Source organism: Thamnophis sirtalis, unplaced genomic scaffold, assembly GCF_051295495.1.
Source record: "Thamnophis sirtalis isolate CommonGarterSnake01/CBP01778 unplaced genomic scaffold, rThaSir2_p1.2 scaffold_8, whole genome shotgun sequence".
Taxonomy (NCBI): domain Eukaryota; kingdom Metazoa; phylum Chordata; class Lepidosauria; order Squamata; family Natricidae; genus Thamnophis; species Thamnophis sirtalis.
Window position 1 is genome coordinate 32,275,955 of NW_028261388.1, and position 20,188 is coordinate 32,296,142.

The 20,188-nt window shown below is 37.5% G+C and overlaps 1 protein-coding gene across 3 annotated transcripts; it reads right to left on the reverse strand.

Moving 5' to 3' along the window:
• Positions 1-1,290: 1,290 nt before the first annotated feature.
• Positions 1,291-16,482, reverse strand: ZBTB11 (zinc finger and BTB domain containing 11). 3 transcript variants are annotated; one of them, XM_087721395.1, is made up of 11 exons: positions 15,749-16,482; positions 14,104-14,339; positions 13,725-13,956; positions 12,298-13,148; positions 10,926-11,105; positions 10,328-10,561; positions 9,390-9,534; positions 8,159-8,276; positions 5,925-6,083; positions 3,620-3,795; positions 1,291-2,044 (listed from the first exon to the last, which is right to left on the reverse strand). In XM_087721395.1, the coding sequence occupies exons 1-11, from the start codon at positions 16,056-16,058 to the stop codon at positions 1,533-1,535; spliced, it is 3,153 nt and encodes a 1,050-aa protein (XP_087577521.1). In that variant the 5' UTR covers positions 16,059-16,482; the 3' UTR covers positions 1,291-1,532. The 3 variants fall into 3 exon arrangements, with proteins under 3 accessions (XP_087577521.1, XP_087577522.1, XP_087577523.1); XM_087721396.1 differs by lacking the exon at positions 15,749-16,482 and adding an exon at positions 14,451-14,900; XM_087721397.1 differs by lacking the exon at positions 1,291-2,044 and adding an exon at positions 4,927-4,975 and having other exon boundaries at positions 3,626-3,795.
• Between the last annotated feature and the right edge of the window lie 3,706 nt (positions 16,483-20,188).

Genomic DNA, 20,188 nt, shown 5'->3' on the forward strand with positions numbered 1-20,188 from the left:
ATGATAGAACCAGATGCTGGAGGAAGTATGTTTGTCAGGAACACCTGTTTGCTTTGATGTGCACCTTCCCAGCTTTCGTGAACACTGCCATGTGAACCCTGGATTGTGTTTCTTGGCTCTGAACTTTGGGCTTCACTCGTGGACTTTGGAATTAGCTCCCTGACTTCAGACTTTTGGACCATGCTTTGATTTTTGGGAACTCTGGGCTTATGTGGCAGACTCGGTACTTGTGGGTACTGTTACTTCTGTCTTTGAGGAATTCAGACTGAGGAAAATCTGAGGGCTGGGGTGGAGATTCACTGCACCATTAGTAGCTCTTTTGATGCTGTGATAAGTGAGCAATAAATGGACTCTACTTAACCTCTGCCTTGCCAGCATGACTTGGGTCAGAACAGAAATGCTGCAATAGTTATAAGTGTGAAAACAGCCATGACACTTTTTTCAGTGCTATTATAACTTTGAACGGTCACTAAATGAACGGTTGTAAATTGAGGATTACCTGTACCTATTTTTAAGGGTACATGGAGTACATGGACTTGCCCATATCCCTTTTTTTGCTCATGAAGTTATTTTACTGGCAAGTGGGCCGAGTTATTTAAAACATTACATATTGTATATAATATTACTGTTTGCTATTATTTTGCAAAGTTGTGTATTAATTATAAATAGGTAATTTTTCGTTTGTTTTTCACAAACTTTAATTCACATAATTACTTATATTTTAAGACAATATTATATAAATATCAGGACAGTACGAAAGCTTAAACTTCGGGACCTTTACGGTGAACATAAATAAATGTAAGCAATCCAGTTTTTCTTATATACAGCATTTGTATTTAGTTCATCCTAAACTGAACCAATTTTTATCAGTTTATACATGATATATACAAATACTTTAGCTAATCTCAAAACATGTAATCCTGGAAATATTTTTCAGAATAGGTAAAGCAAAACAGGAAATGCAGGATGTTTTATTCTTGGCTGATACTGCCCAGTTTCTCTCCTAAAACTGCCTATGGTTTAATGCAGCTTGACTTGAAGTAGTTCTTATGGAAAGTTTGTTCTGTAAGAAAGTCTATGCCATCCAGACTTTATACTTAAAGGAAATTATGCAGAGATTTTGACTAAATAAATATACCACAATATTTATCTCCATTAATAACATTCATAATTTTTGTAGATCATACCCTTCCTTGAACTTCATATAGCTACAATCTGAAAACTATTGACACAAATCTTTGGTATATTAAATGATAAAAAAAATAGCTGCATCAAAAATTACATTATAACTATCACTCACATAAATGATTTTATTTTAAAGGTTTTTTTAAACTAATATTTACATCTGGTGCAGTAGTCTTAGGGCAAGTCCATTACTTATCTGGTGAATTTAATTTTTAATTACAGATGTATATTTTCCACAAAACTCAGAACAGAATCCTGAAATTACTATAAAAGTCCAGCCAGACAAGTTAACATTTTGTTAATTACATGCTGTTTTGCCAAGGTGCTACATTAATGAATATTTGTATTCAGTCTTGATCAGAAACATGCTGTACCTCTACTTCTACTGTTTGAATAGCTTCTGTAACCTCTGTTATTTTCTGTCCTTGTTGTTGTGCTAATACATAATTGACAACTTGCATGATACTTTGGTCAGAAAGAGTAGAAACTGTTGAACACTCTTCAGTAGCTGCAACAGGGTCAAGTGTTTCTTCAGTAATTACTACAGTCTCGATCTCTTCAGTACAGACCTCTGTTTCTTGTTCTGGCACATCCGATGTTAAAATACTGATGGCATGTTCGACTTGAGTCCCCTGATTATGAAACTGAAGAGTGTCCTTTTCCAGCATGATTTTACAAGGTACATAATCCCGGTGAAATTTAGTCATGTGCTTTCTTAAGGTACGGGCATCTATGTAGGCTTCATTGCATACTGGACATACATAAGGCCTTTCTCCAGTGTGTGACCTTACATGACGTTTTAAGGAACGTGCGTCAGCCCAAGCAACACCACAAGTTAGACACTCAAAAGGTTTAACACCTATTCAACAGAAACAGAAAGAAAGCATTTACTAATCTTTAAAAGTGAAAATTACTATAAAAATGATTAAGATGAGATTTTCTCATAGCCAGTAAGTTCATTATAGTATAAGCCTTTGTATAGTCATTTTGCATAGAGAAATTTTGACAGGTCACCTATAAACCCATGATATTTGGGGTTAATAAATATTTGTTAGTATTAAAATACAGAAAAATGGCATTCCTTCCCATCTATTTGCAAGTTACTATGATTATAATTTAAAAAGCTAGTTTTAAACAGATAAAAAGAAAATATCAAATTGCAAATACAACATATTAATATCTGTTCAGATACAGAATTTATAATTAGCTAATTATCTTTGCTTTCAATCAGAGATATAGAAATTAAAACGGTGCTAGGACTAGATTCATTTCTTCGAAGCTTCTGATTAAGTAAATCATGGTATTGGTGGGAATCTGTCATCCATTTTTTCCAAACAAAAATGAAAGAAAACAATAGGGCAATTGGAAACCCACAACTTATCTGTTTCAGCTCTCTTTCATCTTTCCTAAAATGCAGGATAGCCAAACTATGCTTATACAACCATATCTTTCTTATTTAATCATTAAATGTAAACATCGCCCAATCCCAGTTAAAAGCATTTGAAATAAATAAAAACCAATAAAAATAAAATAGTTAAATGGAAAAATTCCATAATAAACAAAAATAAAAGATAAAGATGGCAAAAATTACAAAACTAGAGAGAAATTAAAAAGAAATAGGTGCACACAAACCAAATCTACCAAAGACTAACAGAAGAAAAGTCTCACATTCATTTCTATCATGTTGCCATTGACACTGAATGGTTTACAGGAGACAGAAACATGAGTATGTTTCAGACTAGCACTGATGATGTTACCTAGTTTGGGTAATGAAATATCTGCAAGAAAACAACCAAACACCAAGAACCCCGTGGGGTGGGTGGGTATGTTGCGCTTGCATGAAGGGGAGCATGGGGATGTCATGCACACACACGCAAGGGCACATGCGTGGGTGGAAGGGTGTGCGGGAGGGTCATGCAGTGGTGGGTTCCTACCGGTTTGGACTGGTTTGGCTGAACCAATAATTGTTTGGCAGTCTGGGTTGCTGGAACTGTCAGTGACCCAGGCCTGCCACACTCCCGAATTGGTTCTCCAGGTGGCGTCATAGGCCATCTTGTTTTTTGCTTCTGCGCATGTGCAGAACAATTTTTATCGCACTGAGCATGTGTGTGCAGTGTACACGCAGCACGCCCATGAGCAAACTGGCAGTAGTACTTGCTGGAACCCACCCCTGGGGGTCATGTCCATATTGCATTATGAGTGCACGCTCACATTGCTGATCTAACCAATATGCTCTTATTTCTCTTAATGAGGCTAAGTTTTGTTTTATTATTGTAGAACAATCACTCCTTTACCACTAGTTTTATTGAGTTTAATTGTGATTTTTATTTGCTGTCTCACTCTTTGGTTTACAGCTGGTCCCTGGCTGTAATATCTTATCTTGAATATCTTTAGAAAGATGCTTTTTTTTTTTAATCAGACTCGTTTCATTTACCTTCATGGTTGTTCATATGTCTTCTGTACTCCCGAAGCTGGGTAAATTTTCTCCCACAGTGTTCACAAACGCGCTCCAAATTTTGTTTTGCTCTCCCTTTCTTCCCATGAGTGGCTTTTTTAACATGCCTCCTGTACAAAGCTTTTTCATAGAACTCTTTGCCACACACATTGCATCTAAACACAAAGAAAATAACAGCTTGATAAAGTACTCAGGAAACAACTTTTTAAATGCTAATCTAGTATTTGAACAGACTATTGTAATAAAAAAATGTTAAGGTGCTTACCATTTCTAAAAGTAAGGACAAGTGAAAGTGGGGAACTAGTATTAAAAAGCTAATATTTTCTGGAAGGCTCAAACAGACAATGGGGCCCTTCATATACCTATGAATGATAGTTTTAAAAAATTCTATAACCAAATACAATTAAGGATGCAGTATTAGATGGTGTGCTTCAAATAAAGTAAAACAGAATTCCTGCTCAGGTATATAGCACTATAGTTTCATCTTGTCTCAGAAAGAAGAAAGATTACAGATTAATAGAGTTGGAAGGGACCTTATAGGTCATCTAGTCCAACCCCCCCCACCCCAAAGGCAGGAGCATCTACACCATTTCTGACAAATGGCAGTCCAATCTCTTCTTGAAAGTCTCAAGTGATGAAGCTCCCACAACTTCCGAAGGCAAGCTGTTCCATTGGTTGATTGTTCTCACTGTCAGAAAGTTCCTCCTTATTTCTAGGTTGAATCTCTCCTTGGTCAATTTAAACACCTTTTTATACACCTTTATGATTTATTTTCTCAGTTCCAATGGCAAAGTCTCAAACTGAAGTTTGGAACAGTTAAGGGAGCGGGCTCAGTATAATCCTACATTTTATGCAAGTTATGTAGAGTTCATTAAAAAAAACCTGCTTTTTCAGCACTATTTTACTTTCCCCCTCATTAGCAAACTAGTAATAGCTCTATGCATTTTTCTTGACCAAGCCCTGCAAAACTTCCATTGATATCACATTATCACTCCCCAAGATGCATTTTTCTCTTGATCCTTGAAAGCAAGCACCATGAAAATTGGGTGATTATAGACTGCATTTTTCATTTACATAAACAGAAAAGTTTAGAGAATGTTTTCTTACATAAAGGAGATTGAAGTCAATATAGGAAGGAACTTCTACTTTATTGCAGGAGAAATTTTAAGGAAGTTGAAATCAAAACACTAAATAAATACACTTGATACCTCAACTACTGACTAGACTGCTTTGTTGAAGCCATTATTTTTTCAGTTTACCATCTGCAACTGTAAATAAAAGCTTACCATATCAACTGTTTTTCCTTTTAGCTTCAAAACACCAAGATGACTGTCACTGGTGATTAATAAGAATAAATAATGTATCATTGATTTCCTAAATTCCAAGAACTATTGACTGATTGATTTTATTAGCTTTAGAGGTTATCCAACTCCAAATGATCAGATGGCTTACAATATTAAAGAGAGAAATTTCTTTTACATTTTTATTCTTTCACTGGTATCTTCTGGTTTGAAGACATTATGAAATTTTAGAAGAACAGAATTGGAAGAGATCTTAGAGATTTAGTCCAACACCCCTGCTCACGTAGTGACCTTAATATTGGATTTTATGGAAAAACAAATCTAAGCGTTTTTGAAAGTCAACTGGAGCATAAATAAGAATCTTTCACTATTTTCCAAACTGTGGAAAAACCTTAAGGAAAACCTTTTTTATATTCCATGATAGCTAACTTTACTAAACAAACATTTTAGTAAAAAACATTTTAAATATAAGCAATGATAACTACTGGAATGATACAGTATATCGGAGAGCTGATGTAGTTCAAAAATAGCTCTCCAACCTGCAAGCAAAAGTGAAATACTAGAACTAGAGTCTTGTGGACTTCTTATGTAATCTCATAGCTCATCATCCACTTACAATTCATCATCTTTTTAATTTTCTGTTGCAAAGAGTTCTGCCCTACCAAGAGTTCTTAATAATTCAAAAGCTCAATACTGAATGTCTAAGTCTACAAACAGATTGATGGATATAATCAGATTTATACAGTGATATAAACTCTGGTAGAATTTGGAATTGAATAAATTGGTAAATAGGTTGCCTAAATAAAAAAAATCAAAACAAAATATTGAGGCAAAATAAAATGAGCTTTTTTCAGTAAATCGAGTATGATGTTTTTTTGCATTTAAGTTATCCCACCACAAAATTACAGTTTACATAAAGCTTTCATTTAAAGTTTTCATTTAAATCTAAGTATTTGCAGCCAAGAGAACCCAGCTTTGTTTACCTGTATGGATCAGTAACAGAATGTGATTTTACATGAGAATACCAATCTTTCTTCCAACTATAGCATTTCCCACAAAATTGACATTGAAAAGGTTTCACTCCAAGATGTTTGTTCATATGCTGGCGGAGATCCCGAGGTTCATAGAAACTTTTCTCACACCTGAAATTAGAGTTGTGATGAATAATAGAGAGTACATGTATATAGTCCTTAATAAGAAAAGAGAAAAAATTTACCACAGTGCAGCCATATGTATACATGCATTAATGCTATTATTTCATGTTTGAAAACAATCCCTATAAAAATATGAAACAATATGCCCTTGCTACAAAATAGTTAATTCTCTATCAGATTATGAAAAAAGGAATGATTCTAAACTAATTAACTTTCCAGAACTGTTTTCAAAACTATTCTACAGCCAATATTGCTACTTCACTCTGGAATAAATAACATCATTATAAAATAAAAAATAATGGTTTCAATTTGTTATCTTCGGAATAAACTATTTCCATGCACTATGCAATGGAAAAATAAGATTAATACAATTTTAATGAGCACTAAGTGAAAATAAGCAAATATTTAAATATTAGTTGAATTGCTATTGTTGTTATTATTATTATGGTTAATCTTTTGTGAGATTCACAGCGTTTGGAGCTGGTTGGTAGCTCAACAGCTCAGGTCCTAACCAAGGACCTGGGAACTGTTAAGGTAACATCAGAGGATATAAGCTGTTCCAAGTAGGATGGTTTTTTTTGTAGAATCAGAATGTTCAAGTCTGATAAATTTAGAATTTCCAAATAGCAAGATAGCCCTTTAGGTATTGCTCCAAGGGTTCCAATTACAATTGGGACAACACATGATTTCTTTTTCCACAGTCGCTCAACTTCAATTTGCAAGTCCCGGTACTTTGTGATTTTTTTCTTGCTGCTTATGCTTATCCTCAGCGTGCATCACTAGGTATTGCAATATCAATGAACCAAACTTTTTTCTTTTTTCATCATCATCATCATCATCATCATCATCATCATCATCATCATCATCATCATCTTATTATTATTATCATCATTATTATTCTAGAGAACCCAAGAGATACTAAAACAAAGAACATTGTTAAAACATTGGTTAAAGAAATCTAATAGAGAACCCACTCATTCAGGTAAAAAGATTTCTAGCTCACTGACCACTGAATTTACCTGAAAGCTATACAATGCTTAGTGTCAATATGGAATGAGAGTGGAATACTATACTTGAAACTACTTATAATACAAATATGGTTGCCTGAAATTCTAAACAGGAGAATTCCCTTTAAGAATTTGTATGGAGAATAAAATTTGTATTTGTATTGAAAACACTAAACTGATCTCCTGTCATAAGAAAACAATGAGAATAATAAAGAAATTAGAATTACAATGTTTGAAATGTTTTTAAGGGGCAAAAATTCCAGCCAAAACAGCCTAATAACGCTGAGGAGGAAGATTTAGATCATGGCTATCTGGATCCATGAACAATGCTACAATATAATAGTCTAAAACAGTGATGGCTAACCTTTTTTTTGTTGGGTGCCAAAAATGCGAGGTCACGCGCACGGTAGCGCATGCTGGAACCTGTAATGGAAAGTGCCCCCCACGTGCATGTGTGCACAACCCCCACCCTCCACATGCACCGCACTATTCGCCTCCAAGCAGAGCTTGGTATTTCCTCCAGGTGGCCAGGAGAGGCCGTTTTCAATCTCCTCAAGCTCCAGGAAAGCCTGCAGAGCCTGGGGAGGATGAAAAACGGGCCCAACGGGCCAACCAGAAAATTCTATTGGCCTGTTGGGCCCGTTTTTCGCCCCCCCCCCCAAGCTCCGGAGGCTTTCCTGAAGCTGGGGAGGGCGAAAATGGCCTCCCACCCCCCTCCAGAAGGAAATTTTCTGAAAATCAGCTAGCCGGCGTGCGCATGCGCACTGGAGCTGATGGCTCGCGTGTCAGCAGATATGGCTCCGCGTGTCACTTGTGGCACCCGTGCCATAGGTTTGCCATCACAGGTCTAAATCCTACTCCAGAAATATCTAATAAAAATGGTATTACAATACTAATCTAAAGATTGCCTACTACAAATTATTTCAAAGTTGTGAGAAATTACAATTAATATTCAAGCAATTTTGACTATCACAAGAATAAGATGGATAATCACTTACTACCTACCAAGATTAGCCAAGCTACTTTCAAACTTTTTAAAATCTTAATTATACTTACTGGTTGCATTGATAGCCACGGATTTCAGGTTTGGGCTGATGTTTCTTTAAGTGTTTACTAAGTCCTGAAGCTCTATGAAAAGATTTTCCACAGTGTGAACAGAAGTATTTTGATTCTCCTGAAAATGATAAAAGTATATTGATATATGGCTAGGCAAACTACAGATCACATGCAACTTCCAAAAGGCTAGAGCTGATATCCGATGACAATCTGGCAAAAGGAAAAGTAACCACCCCCTGATTTTTTATAAGAAACAAAATATTCACAATCCAATTATCTTAACACATATAAACTTTCTAAAACTCAAATAAACAAATAATCTAACTCCCCCTTCTCATATTACCTCCCTTCGCTTAACCTGAATCTTCTCATTTTTATGATATCACTATTCTTTACTATAGCTGTTTCCTGTTCCCAAATAATATATGAAATAAAATATATCAATAATTTTTTCACATACTGATTGAAACAGTTGGTCAAATGTAGAGCATAAAAAGACTGGCTTCAAAGACTCTGCTCACTGATGTGTAGAATCATGTATTGATATCTATTGCTTTCGTGCCTTTTTATTCAGATTCAGCTTTGCTATGCTTCTATTCGTTTGTAGCCAGTAAAAGTACACTCTTTCTTGGTTATTAAATGAAGGGGCAGTGACATTGCTTCACTTTCTTTACTGAAGTCACTTACACTTAAAAATGTGGCTGTTGTTTAGCATACATGTTTTATACATTCCTTCCTGAAAACTGGCTCTATACTTTGATATATTCTTTTTGAGCTTGAGTACAACCTCTGTACAACCTCAGAATGAATAATGGAATATTGGTCATACAGATTGTTGCCCAACTCCACTGAGCATTCAGTCCTGGAAATAGCAATGGAAGAAGCCAGCCAGTACAGCTGATTCAACCCTGGCAATCAATGTGGTGAAATGTCATAGCCGGTGACTACATTTGATTTATTCAGTTAACAGGCTCGATATCACTGGTCATTAAATATAGCTGGTTTCTAGTCTTAAAAAAACTATACATATAATTCCCATTGATTGGCATCTTGGTCAGACTAATAGTTAAAGCATGTTTACTACACAGAATCAATCTTGTATGTAGGAGTTTTTTGGAAGTATCAAATTATAGAAATAAAGTGAAAGAGGAAACCCATTAGATTGAGAAGTGTCAATATAATTCTTTTTACATTATTTTATTTATGGCATTAATTAATGTGCGTCATTTACCTGTGTGAATGCTTACATGCTCCTGAAGGCTTCTTTTTGTGACAAAGGACTTGTCACACAATTCACACTTAAACTGCTTTTGTGCCTCATGCAACACAAGGTGCATCTTTAAACCATGTTTGTAGGTAAATGACTTTCCACAAATCTATTAAACAACATCACAAAAATAATATTGTCTTTCAAGATGAACAGCAATACACTAAGATGAAGAAAGCTTCACTGAATCTACTTATATTGCATGATCCATAAGTACTTGACATTTTTTTCCCTAGGGCTAGCATTCTTTGGAAAAATTAGATAAGGGCTGTGAGATCTGAATTGCACAAAATCCATACAATTGCTTAACGACAGTAAAGACATCAAAAACACCCACTTTTTGCAGCCATCTAGTGGTCATCTGGATTTTGCAAAGCCTGGTGGTAACTAGATTACTTTGCTAGGGGAGATGCACAGCCAAGAAAACAAATAAATGGATTGCTGAATAAATCAATCAATCCAGAGTTCTCACTTGAGATACAAATTATTCTTTTTTTATGTTAGTTTTTCTATCTATGATTGCTATGAACTGACAATGTTTTCCATACCTGAAGAGTCTGGGAGACTAACAGTCAAAATAATTCCATAGATTGAAAACAATCCTCTCAAAAATAAATAAGCCTACTTACAATATAAACAGCATTTAAAATATTAGAAATATGCAGAAATATGCAAAATCATGCACTTGTCAATGTCAGACTTTTATCACAGTATGCCTTCTACTTGCACTATATGAAACAACAGATGTTAACTGCTCTCCTGAAATTCAGGAGGAAACGGATTGGACCTTGGAGGAAAGGAATTCCAAAACCTACTTTCTACCAGAGAAATGCATTAATAGAGAAATGTATTAACCAGAGTGCATTAACATTGCAGTGAAGGAAATTGGTTTTTTTTTTTACCTTACATGCATGTGGCTTTACACCTGTATGTTTCAACATGTGGATTCGCAAAGAATAGAGTTTAGGTAAACTTCTTCCACATATATCACAGATAAATTCTCGCTTAGTTCTTCCTTTCGTGGCAGCACCACTTTCTTCTATATTAGCAGTTGCAACAGTCACTTCATTTTTTTGGGTATGACGAACAAGGTGAGCTCGCAGTGAAGCACCGTACTGGAACTCTTTTTTGCATAGCTAAGGAAACAAATATTTGACTTCTTGTGAGAAATCTTATTAAAAATAGGTGTGTGTGTGTGTGTGTGTGTGTAGTATATAACTGAAATGATAATGTGTATATTTCAATCAAAAGATAAAAAAGATGTAACTTTCCACTCTGTGTCTAATCAACTGTATTTACGTTTCCCAGACTTGGAAATGGCCACCCACTTGCAAAGTAATGCTTCAAACCATGGATCTTGATCATTATAAAATAAGGACTGAAGTGTATGTTCAAGAACCATTATCAGGTTAAACTCCATCAGAGAAACTTGGCATTCAAAGAATATGTTAACACTATCATAGGAATCTTTACTCATAATACATTTTACCAAGTGCTTACTGGGCATTTATAATTTTTCGTCCTCTCATGCTTCAATGTATGCATTATAAGAGCATAGCGTCTCTGGAAAATCATCCCACATTCACTGCATTTGTGCTGCGCTTCTGCCTCACTGTGTTCTATAATCTCTCTTTTGGGTTGCTTCATCTTCTTGCCTCTTTGCACTAGCTTCATAGCAACCTGATTAAAAAAATGATATTTAACATTCATATTAGTTATACAGAAAACAGAACCAACAACTCAAACATATTACCTGCAGAGAACCAAAATACATGACCAGAAAAGCCAATCTTTTTTGAGTTAACTTCGCGTGTCTTAATGAACATAACCATGTTGGTATTTTAACAGTATAGAAAGGCAACAAGTTAATTGCTATTACTTTTCGTATCATATTTTCAAAAATAGCGCAATGCAACTCATGGCTCTGATCTTTCCTGAAAATCTCTCATCCAAATTCCACTCAGTCATATTTAACTTCCCAGTCCACCAGTTTAGCTAAATCACGCCTCTTACATACAGCATAATCTGATAATTGGTAAATATATCTTATTAGTTCTATCTAAGGGATAGGAAACAAAAATATTCAATCAATCTCAATAAATTTTAAATGTATTTAAAAATTTATATCTGTATTTGATGGAATACAAAAAAAACATGTTTGAAAGAATATAATCTGTATACACAATTTTTGTATATGCCCATAACACATACAGCATTGAATTCTTAAGCATCTTTGAAGTAAATAAATCTTTGCCATACTATCTGCCTAACTAAGTTAATCTTACAAGATTGGTGGGCCCTGCATTCCTTTGATTAAATCATGTCACATATTGAGACCAGAGAAAGGCCTTCTCTGTGGCAACATTTGCTCTTTGAAATGAAGTCTCCTCTACCAAGATCCAGATGGTCCCCCCTCTGATATTGCTTAGAAGAGCAGTGAAGACCTAGTTTTTTACCCACATCTTTAGTGAAGGAGTGAGATTTCTTGCTTCATTCTATTTTATTTGTCCCACTTGCCATTTTTTATTTTATTTGATTGTTGTCCGCTGTCAATAGAGAATTAGGTGGCACACACGTTTAATTAATTAACAATATCATGCAGCTACCTCTCTTGCGGTAACATCTGCCCCCATTCCAATCAGCTTAGCTACATGTAATTGTTATATTAAAAGAAAAATTAAAATCTTTCTCTTGTACAGCTGATATACAGTATATATGGTTTTAGGTTCTTTAAAGTCTTAGTATAATATCACTTTGTGGGCTTGCCAGAAGGAAAAAAATGCATTAGTAAACTTCAAGATTTTTATAGATAGTCCTGTCTCCCCCACCCATTTATTTAAATAAAAAAAACAGACTTTGGGCAGACTTATACCTGCTGGATAGCTGATTTGGGGCCTGGCTTTCTGTTCTGCAGCTTTTTTTCGGTACCCTTGTGCAGTCGAATATAGCCACCCTCACTAACAGATCGCTGGCGAAGCTTGCTTTTATAAGTATCATCTTGACTAAGAGCTGTGGTCTCCGGTTGTGATTCTGGAATGTCCTGCATTTTACAAGGCCGACCACGTTTTCGCTTAAGCCCTTCCTGGGAATCCTCAACATCAACTTCTGCATTTGCTTCGCTGCTCACATTAAGTTCGCTGTTCACATTTGGATCTCCATTCATATTTTGATCAGCCTCATTTTCAGCCTGAGTACTAATAATAACTTGCTCTGCTACTGAAGGTTCAGTTTGTACCACAGTTATAGTTTGATTTGTGGAACATTCCACTACTGGGGCTTTCTCTTCATTTTCTGTTGTTTCCAAAGCAGGAGTATCGACCGGGAGCTCAGGAAGATTCTTTGCAGGAGGCTCTGAAACAATTTCCAATGCAGTTTCACACACAGTCATCTCTTCTGCCTCAGTATTTGAAGATGTTCCATTCACCGTTGCTCCTGGATCTTCGGTAGCTATTGCTTGCTCAGTGCTGGCAACAGGATTAGCTTCAATTTCATTCTGCTCTGAAATAGTTTGAGCTACCTCTACTACTTGTACATCTCCTTTTTGATATACGGTGATTTGTTTATCTTCCATCTGCTTGTGTACATTTTCACAGATTGCCAAGACCTCTGTCATGAGAAGATGCTGAGCTAGCTCAGCTACAGCTGCCATGTTACAAAAATCAAAAACTAATTCTGAAGTATAAGCAAATTCTAGCAAAGGGAGGAAACTGGCCTTCCGAAATCCTGCACGTACACACACAAAACAAACAAAAGAAATTAGAAAGATTTGATGAAAGAGTGGACCCTCGCCATTTATTTTATAAAAACAGAAGTCTGCCAGTCTGATGAATACTGTGGACAGGGTCTCTTTTCAATAGCTGTCACACATCTCAGGAATTGTCTGCATAGAAATGCATTCATTCCTTATCTCTGTTTTAAGTAAATTTTTGCTTCAGTGCTTTTCACTAATGTCGTAAGATGTTATGATATAATTGTGTATTTAACATTACTATATAAAAATCATTTTAGTTATATTTAAATGTAGTATATTAATAGATACACTATTGTAAAATAGGTCCCTTTTTATCCTGAAAGACAGGACATAAATTTACTAAATAAATAAATAAATTGGGGGACACTGTCCAAATTACTTCCTGTCAAATAAAACAAAAAGCACAACAAATAAACAAAAAATCCAAGCATCTTTTCTTCAGGAAAACTTGACAGTACAGTCTTTCTTAATATATTTTATATAGTTTATTGAATTGCCTTTAAAAAATCTTCATATTTAACAAACTCATTGATATTATGATACATTACCTGAAAGATCTACTACTGCTTCATGGCTGGAAACAGCTCCCTTTTCAATAAAAAGTTCTCTGAAGTATTCACTGTTGGCTGCCAAAATAGATTTGTGTGCTTTGTACACTTCTCCCTCAATAAGCAAGGTAACATCACAGAACTGACTAGAAAGCCGCTGTTGGTTCAACTGATTCAAAACTGATTGAGAATGTTTTGGAGAAGATTGTTTCACAAGGCCTTTACTATCAACCTGGCATCAAAAAAGATAGCCATATTGTTACAACTAAAACAAACAAAGCAAATTAAGTATCATCTTAAATATGCTATGTATGAAAAGAGTTTATAGCGTAAATGTTAAATAAATTTCCATGCCAATTATATATGAATATTTACTTACAAATACAAGTTCATGCTTGGCTATTGGTTTCTTTTTCACTGGTTTTGGTGATGCTGCTGGCAGTGTCGTGGAATTATTTATTTCATCATCTGTTTCATTACTATCTTCATGAGAAACTGCATCCAATCCTAGCTCTTCCAGCATTTCAGAAGGGTCTGACAATGATCTAGAACGATCTAATTTTTCCTGGCATTTGCTACATTCTTTAATATAATCTTTAACTTGCTTCAGGATACCTTAAAAGACACAAAACTTTTTTGTATGTATTGTTTTATTCATGCATAAATTGATATATTTAAATTAATTTTTCAATATTGGGCAGTTATTCGAAAACACTCATCCGTTACCTTTTATTTGGTTGCATGGAAAGAGACTAAATCAGAGCCAATGTTTTTGCTTATTTTCAAATCTTCCTGCCATGTCAGGACTCCCATCAGTTTTAGACCTATACTTTCTATAAATGTACAAAATGAATTTTTCATACTTATGGCATAGTATTTAACCAAAAACATATGGAGAAATGAAACAGAGAGGATTCTTTACAAGGCATATTCTTCATTCTGCTTTTGTTCTGCTCTGCCTATTCACATCACTACTATACTTTCTACCCTGAAATCCATAATTATGCAAAACAAAACAAGTCTGATCCATTAGAACTCATATCTGATAATTTACAGAAAATACCCATCTGCCTCCTGTCTAGAGTAAGCTAATTTATGCAAATTAAAAGATCCTCCTTGATTAATGCTATATCAGATTTGAAGCTGCATGTCTGTCTTGCATTGATTGAAGGCTATTACAAAGAGAAAATGTGCTTAAAATTTAGAAACCCTTATTTTATACAATTTTTGTTTTTTTTAAAATCATTGCTGTTGGTTTGGGGATTACAGTTCATATGGGCTCAACATGAGCTCAAAAAAAACCTTTAACATCGGCAAACAGTCCCTGTAGAATCAATGCACATCAAACATCAAAGGTGCTTTTTCAAGAGGCAACTGGACATGGTGTTTTTTTTTTTTTTAAAGACATTTGGCTTCTTATCCAAGAAGCTTCTCCAGCTTTGACTGGATGGTGGGGATTTTTTTAAAGTCCAGTTGCCTCTTGAAAAAGCACCTTTAGGAGAACCATGACCTGGATGACTGAGAATCTCCGTAGACATGCACATCAAATGTACCAATAATCCTAATCTGTTGATCAAATGAAGCCCTAAATGTTTTATGGGAGTGTTCAACATGCATCAATGCAATGATGCAGAAAACGAGGTTCATTTTCACAGTCTTTCTTAATGATTAACCGCGGTTAAGTGACTTCAGGAGAAGGCAGAGGGTGAATTGAACAGGCGTTTTTTGAGCATAAACCCATTCCCACGGAAATTCATCTTTGGCCACGAGCTTGGCAACTCCCTCGCCTCCGTTTTTAGCAGCTTCGAAAGAGAGCGCCTCGGTCTGACGAAGGCGGCGCTCAAGACCAGAGGTGGGGCGAGTAAGTCGCGCGTGTCACCGCGCCGCTGCGAAGCACCTCCGAGCACACAGCCAGCCGGCGTGCTCGCCCGCTCCGCTGGTTCAAGACCGGTCACGCAGGGACGCCCCCCCCTCTTCTTCCTCCTCCTCCCCACAACCCCATCCCACCCAGCGCCTTTCCTCACCTCGCCACCAATAGCGCCTGGAGAGGCGCTGCCAAGTCTGCAAGCGGGTCCGGTGGGAGCCGTCAGTTTCCAGGTGGGCTGCCCGAATGAGGCGGCCGCGACGCTCGGCCTGCAGCACCACTTCGAGCTCGGCGAAGCGCTGCTGGTCCCGCTGCCGGCGCTGGTAGAAGAGGGTCCCGCCGCGCACCACATAGCAGGCGGCGGCCTTGCGGATCTTGCGCTTGACGTTGCCCTCGGTACCCGGCGCGTAAGGCTCGCGCTCGTTGGTCAAATAGCGCAGGATGGCCAAGTAGCTCTCCTCGCTCGACATGGCGGGCGGGGAGGTGAGTGGCAGCCGGCGGTCGCCCCCTGGTCAGCTTAGGAGGCGGGCGGGGGGGCACTTCAGCCGCTGAGAGAGTCCGATGCGGGTCCAGCTCTGTTTTGGGGGGTGGGATGAGGTTGAACCCCGGGTCCGCCGCGGAGGAGACGCGAGGGAACTCTCCGAAGAAGAGAAGCAGGCGTCGCGGGTGGGTGGGTGGTGTCTCCTATCACAGGTGTTAGAAAGGAGACCACTCGGAGCGAGCGAAGGGGAAAGCAAGGGGAAAGGGGGAATTACGGGAAGGGTTAAAATAAAGAAAAACCCGAAGCATCGGGTCCAGAAGGAATCGGGCCCCAGGAGGTGGAACTGGAGTTTCGCGGTCCTCGGCGACGGGTGGGAGGAAGAAGCTCGGGCAGCCGGATCAACGGAAAGACAAAATGGCTGCTGCACAAGCGGAAGTGAGGTCTGGCCTAGCCCTATGAGCGGAGGGAAGGGGAAGCGCTTTGAGGAGCGTCGCCATGCTGGAATCGGGCAAGTGTTGCCAGGGCCGTTGAAAATGATTCGCTGTTTTGATACAGGCAGAGCGGTCAACAGGAGTGGGAGACGTTTAATTGCATGTAACATAGGCAAAATATACTGCTCAAAAAAAATAAAGGGAACATAAAAATAAGACATCGTATATCTAAATGAATGAAATATTCTTATTAAATACTTTGTTCATTACATAGTTGAATATGCTGACAACAAAATCACAGAAAAATTATCAATGGAAATCAAATTTAGCAACCCATGGAGGTCTGGATTTGGAGTTACACTCAAAATTAAAGTGGAAAAAAACACTACAGGCTGATCCAACTTTGATTGTAATGTCCTTAAAACAAGTCAAAATGAGTCTCAATAGCGTGTGTGCATGCTCCTGATGAGGTGGCAGATGGTCTCCTGAGGGATCTCCCACACCTGGACTAAAGCATCCCACAACTCCTGGACAGTGGTGCAACGTGGCGTTGGTGGATGGAGCGAGACATGATGTTCCAGATGTGCTCAATTGGATTCAGATCTGGGAAACGGGCAGGCCAGTCCATAGCATCAATGCCTTCGTCTTGCAGGAACTGCTGACACACTCTAGCCACATGAAGTCTAGCATGTTCTTGCATTAGAAGTAACCCAGTGCCAACTGCACCAGCATATGGTCTCACAAGGGGTCTGAGGATTTCATCTCGGTACCTAATGGCAGTCAGGCTACCTCTGGTGAGCACATGGAGGGCTGTGCGGCCCCCTAAAGAAATGCCACCTCACACCATTACTGACCTACTGCCAAACTGGTCATGCTGGAGGATGTTGCAGGCAGCAGAACGTTCTCCACGGTGTCTCCAGACCCTGTCACATCTGTCACATGTGCTCAGTGTGAACCTGCTTTCATCTGTGAAGAGCACAGGGCATCAGTGGCGAATTTGCCAATCTCGGTATTTTTTGGCAAATGCTAAACGTCCTGCACTGTGTTGGGCTGTAAGCACAACCCCCACCTGTGGACATCGGGCCCTCATACCACCCTCATGGAGTTTGTTTCTGACTGTTTGAGCAGCCACATGCACATTTGTGGCCCGCTGGAGGACATTTTGCAGGGCTCTGGCAGTGGTCCTCCTGTCCCTCCTTGCACAAAGGTGGAGGTAGCAGTCCTGATGCTTGGTTGTTGCCCTCCTACGGCCTCCTCCATGTATCCTGATGTACTGGCCTGTCTCCTGGTAGTGCCTCCATGCTCGGGACACTACGCTGACACAGCAAACCTTCTTGCCACAGCTTGCATTGATGTGACATCCTGAATGAGCTACTACACTACCTGAGTCACTTGTGTGGGTTGTAGACGCCGTCTCATGCTACCACTAGAGTGAAAGCACTGCCAGCATTCAAAAGTGACAGAAAGCTAGAAAGTATAGGAACTGAGAAGTGGTCTGTGGCCACCACCTGCAGAACCACTCCTTTATTGGGGATGTCTTGCTAACTGCGTATACTTTCCACCTGTTGTCTATTCCATTTGCACAAAAGCATGTGAAATTGATTGTCAATCAGTGTTGCTACTTAAGTGGACAGTTTGATTTCAAACTGTGTTAAGTGTTCGCTTTATTTTTTTGAGCAGTGTAGTTTAAACTGCATTAAATAAATGTAGTTCCTTTCCTTTTTGGTATTGAACTAATCAGTCTGCAGATTGCCGGCTTGGCTGCTCTGCCCGTATGTGACTCTTAAAGCACTTCCATGAATTGAAATTGACCTTAAATTTGTAAGCCTTTCAGCTTAACTTTGTAAAGCATCTTATTTGGTTTGTTTCTGCACTTTCTACAGAAGCTGAAAAATAATTACCGGAAAACGCGGTCAGAACTTTCTTATCTCCAAGTGGTTTGCAAAAAGTATTCCTATCTTTCAAAACTATTTTTCTTTCTCAATTGTTCATTTGAATAATATGTAGTATACCCAGCTTGCAAATAAAATGTAATTAATTCATCATATATAAGCAGTTATTTTAAGATTTTTCTTTAGATGAGGACTAGTCAGCAAATTCCCAACTGATCATGTTTACTGGCAATTTTGGGAAAGCACATTTATTTAGCACATGGCATTTCACCTAGATTTGTAAAACACAATAAAATACCTATGTTAAACAGATCTGTTCAAATACCAATGTCTAGGCCTTGTAACCACTGAAGTGCAATATCGTGTAAATTAAAAAAAAATCAGATACTGGACTAGTATATGCACTCAGCTTATAGCCAGTCATAATGTGATCCAGTTTGCCTGGCACCTTTTTTGTAGGGTCATTTATGTCTTATGTCTGGGTGTTCATGGCTTTCTACTAAGAATGTTGTTAGGCAGATGTTGTTCGAGTGGGAGTTTCCTCATTTGAGTCTTCCAGCTGATAAACGATGGTCACCATACATCAGTAGTTATTCATAATTTTTCTCTATTTTCTCCATAGTGCATCTTACCTTTATAAAATTGGCATGTTGCAGCACAAAATCTGAAAATTTTTGTAGTTGGAGGTATAAAAATTGTTTAATTTTAGGTTTCCAAATGTTTTTCAATAGAATTTCTGCAGTTACTTTGCCATTAACATCCCATAAAATGGCTTTATCAGCCTAAATAACAAAACAAGAATGAACACTATCAGTCTGTCAATATTCTTAAATCTAAACAATGCAAAATATTATTCATATCATAAATCAGTATTAGTAACTTGGTTGGTGTAATATAAATTTCTCATTCTACCTTGATTGCCATTTGTATAGTACCCTATGCATTGTTTAGGAAAAATGCAATCTTACAGTATGCAAATATAGAATTGACTAAATTACATATTTAATATTTTAAGGCTATTTTATCTATAGTACAGAACGGTATGGTGACATTGGGGGAGATGCTTGGCTTCCACTTGAAGGGTTGAGTTCAATCCTAGGTAGCAGCAGACATTTCTCTTGGAGGGTGCAAAGAAAAAATATCTGCTGCAAACTCCATGTAAGTGTCAGCATGGGTATCTGGCCAGTAAATGGTCAGCTCCATCGTGTCACCGTGAATAGGGACTACAAAATTGCAAAATGGGAGTTTTTTAAAATTATTATTAAGGATCTAGTGTCTTTTTGAATGTATAAATCTAGTTGCTGAGTTCACAACAAATACCTTGTAAATTCTGAAATTATAAATAAAATTGCTTTAAAATGACTATCTTGATTCATCAGTATCTCTTGATTATAAAAATATATTGAATTTTTTTTAAAAAAAACACCAATGTTTTCCATCCAATTCTAAGATTCCTGTAGGCGTTTCAGAATCACAGATTTTTCCTTCCATTTCCCCTTCCAACTGGCATAGCAGTTTTGCCATTGTTCTATCTTCATGCAGAGAAAGAGATAAGTGGTCACAAGTTCTAAATGGTAGAAAACTTAATTGCAATCCTTCACCAGAAATAATTATGGCTGTGCGATGTTCAACTATTAACTGATCAGCTACTGCCAAGGTAGTTGAAATATGATGTAATTTATTCTGAGTAAACGATCAGTTTTCAGTGGCAAAATTCCTTTAATAAACAATCAGATTGTAGGGCATTTAAGCAGATTAGGCAAAAGTAACATGAATTTCAAATGAATATGTATTGA

Bases quoted from the DNA above. Each gene is read 5' to 3' on its own strand.
- ZBTB11 (XM_087721395.1), bottom strand. From the start codon at position 16,058: ATGTCGAGCGAGGAGAGCTACTTGGCCATCCTGCGCTATTTGACCAAC. The intron at 14,340-15,748 runs GTGAGGAAAGGC...GTGTCTTTTAAG, and splicing joins CAGGCGCTATTGGTGGCGAG to GTATCCTGAAGCAAGTTAAA. The intron at 9,535-10,327 runs GTAAAAAAAAAA...GTTGTTTAATAG, and splicing joins TAAAGCCACATGCATGTAAG to ATTTGTGGAAAGTCATTTAC.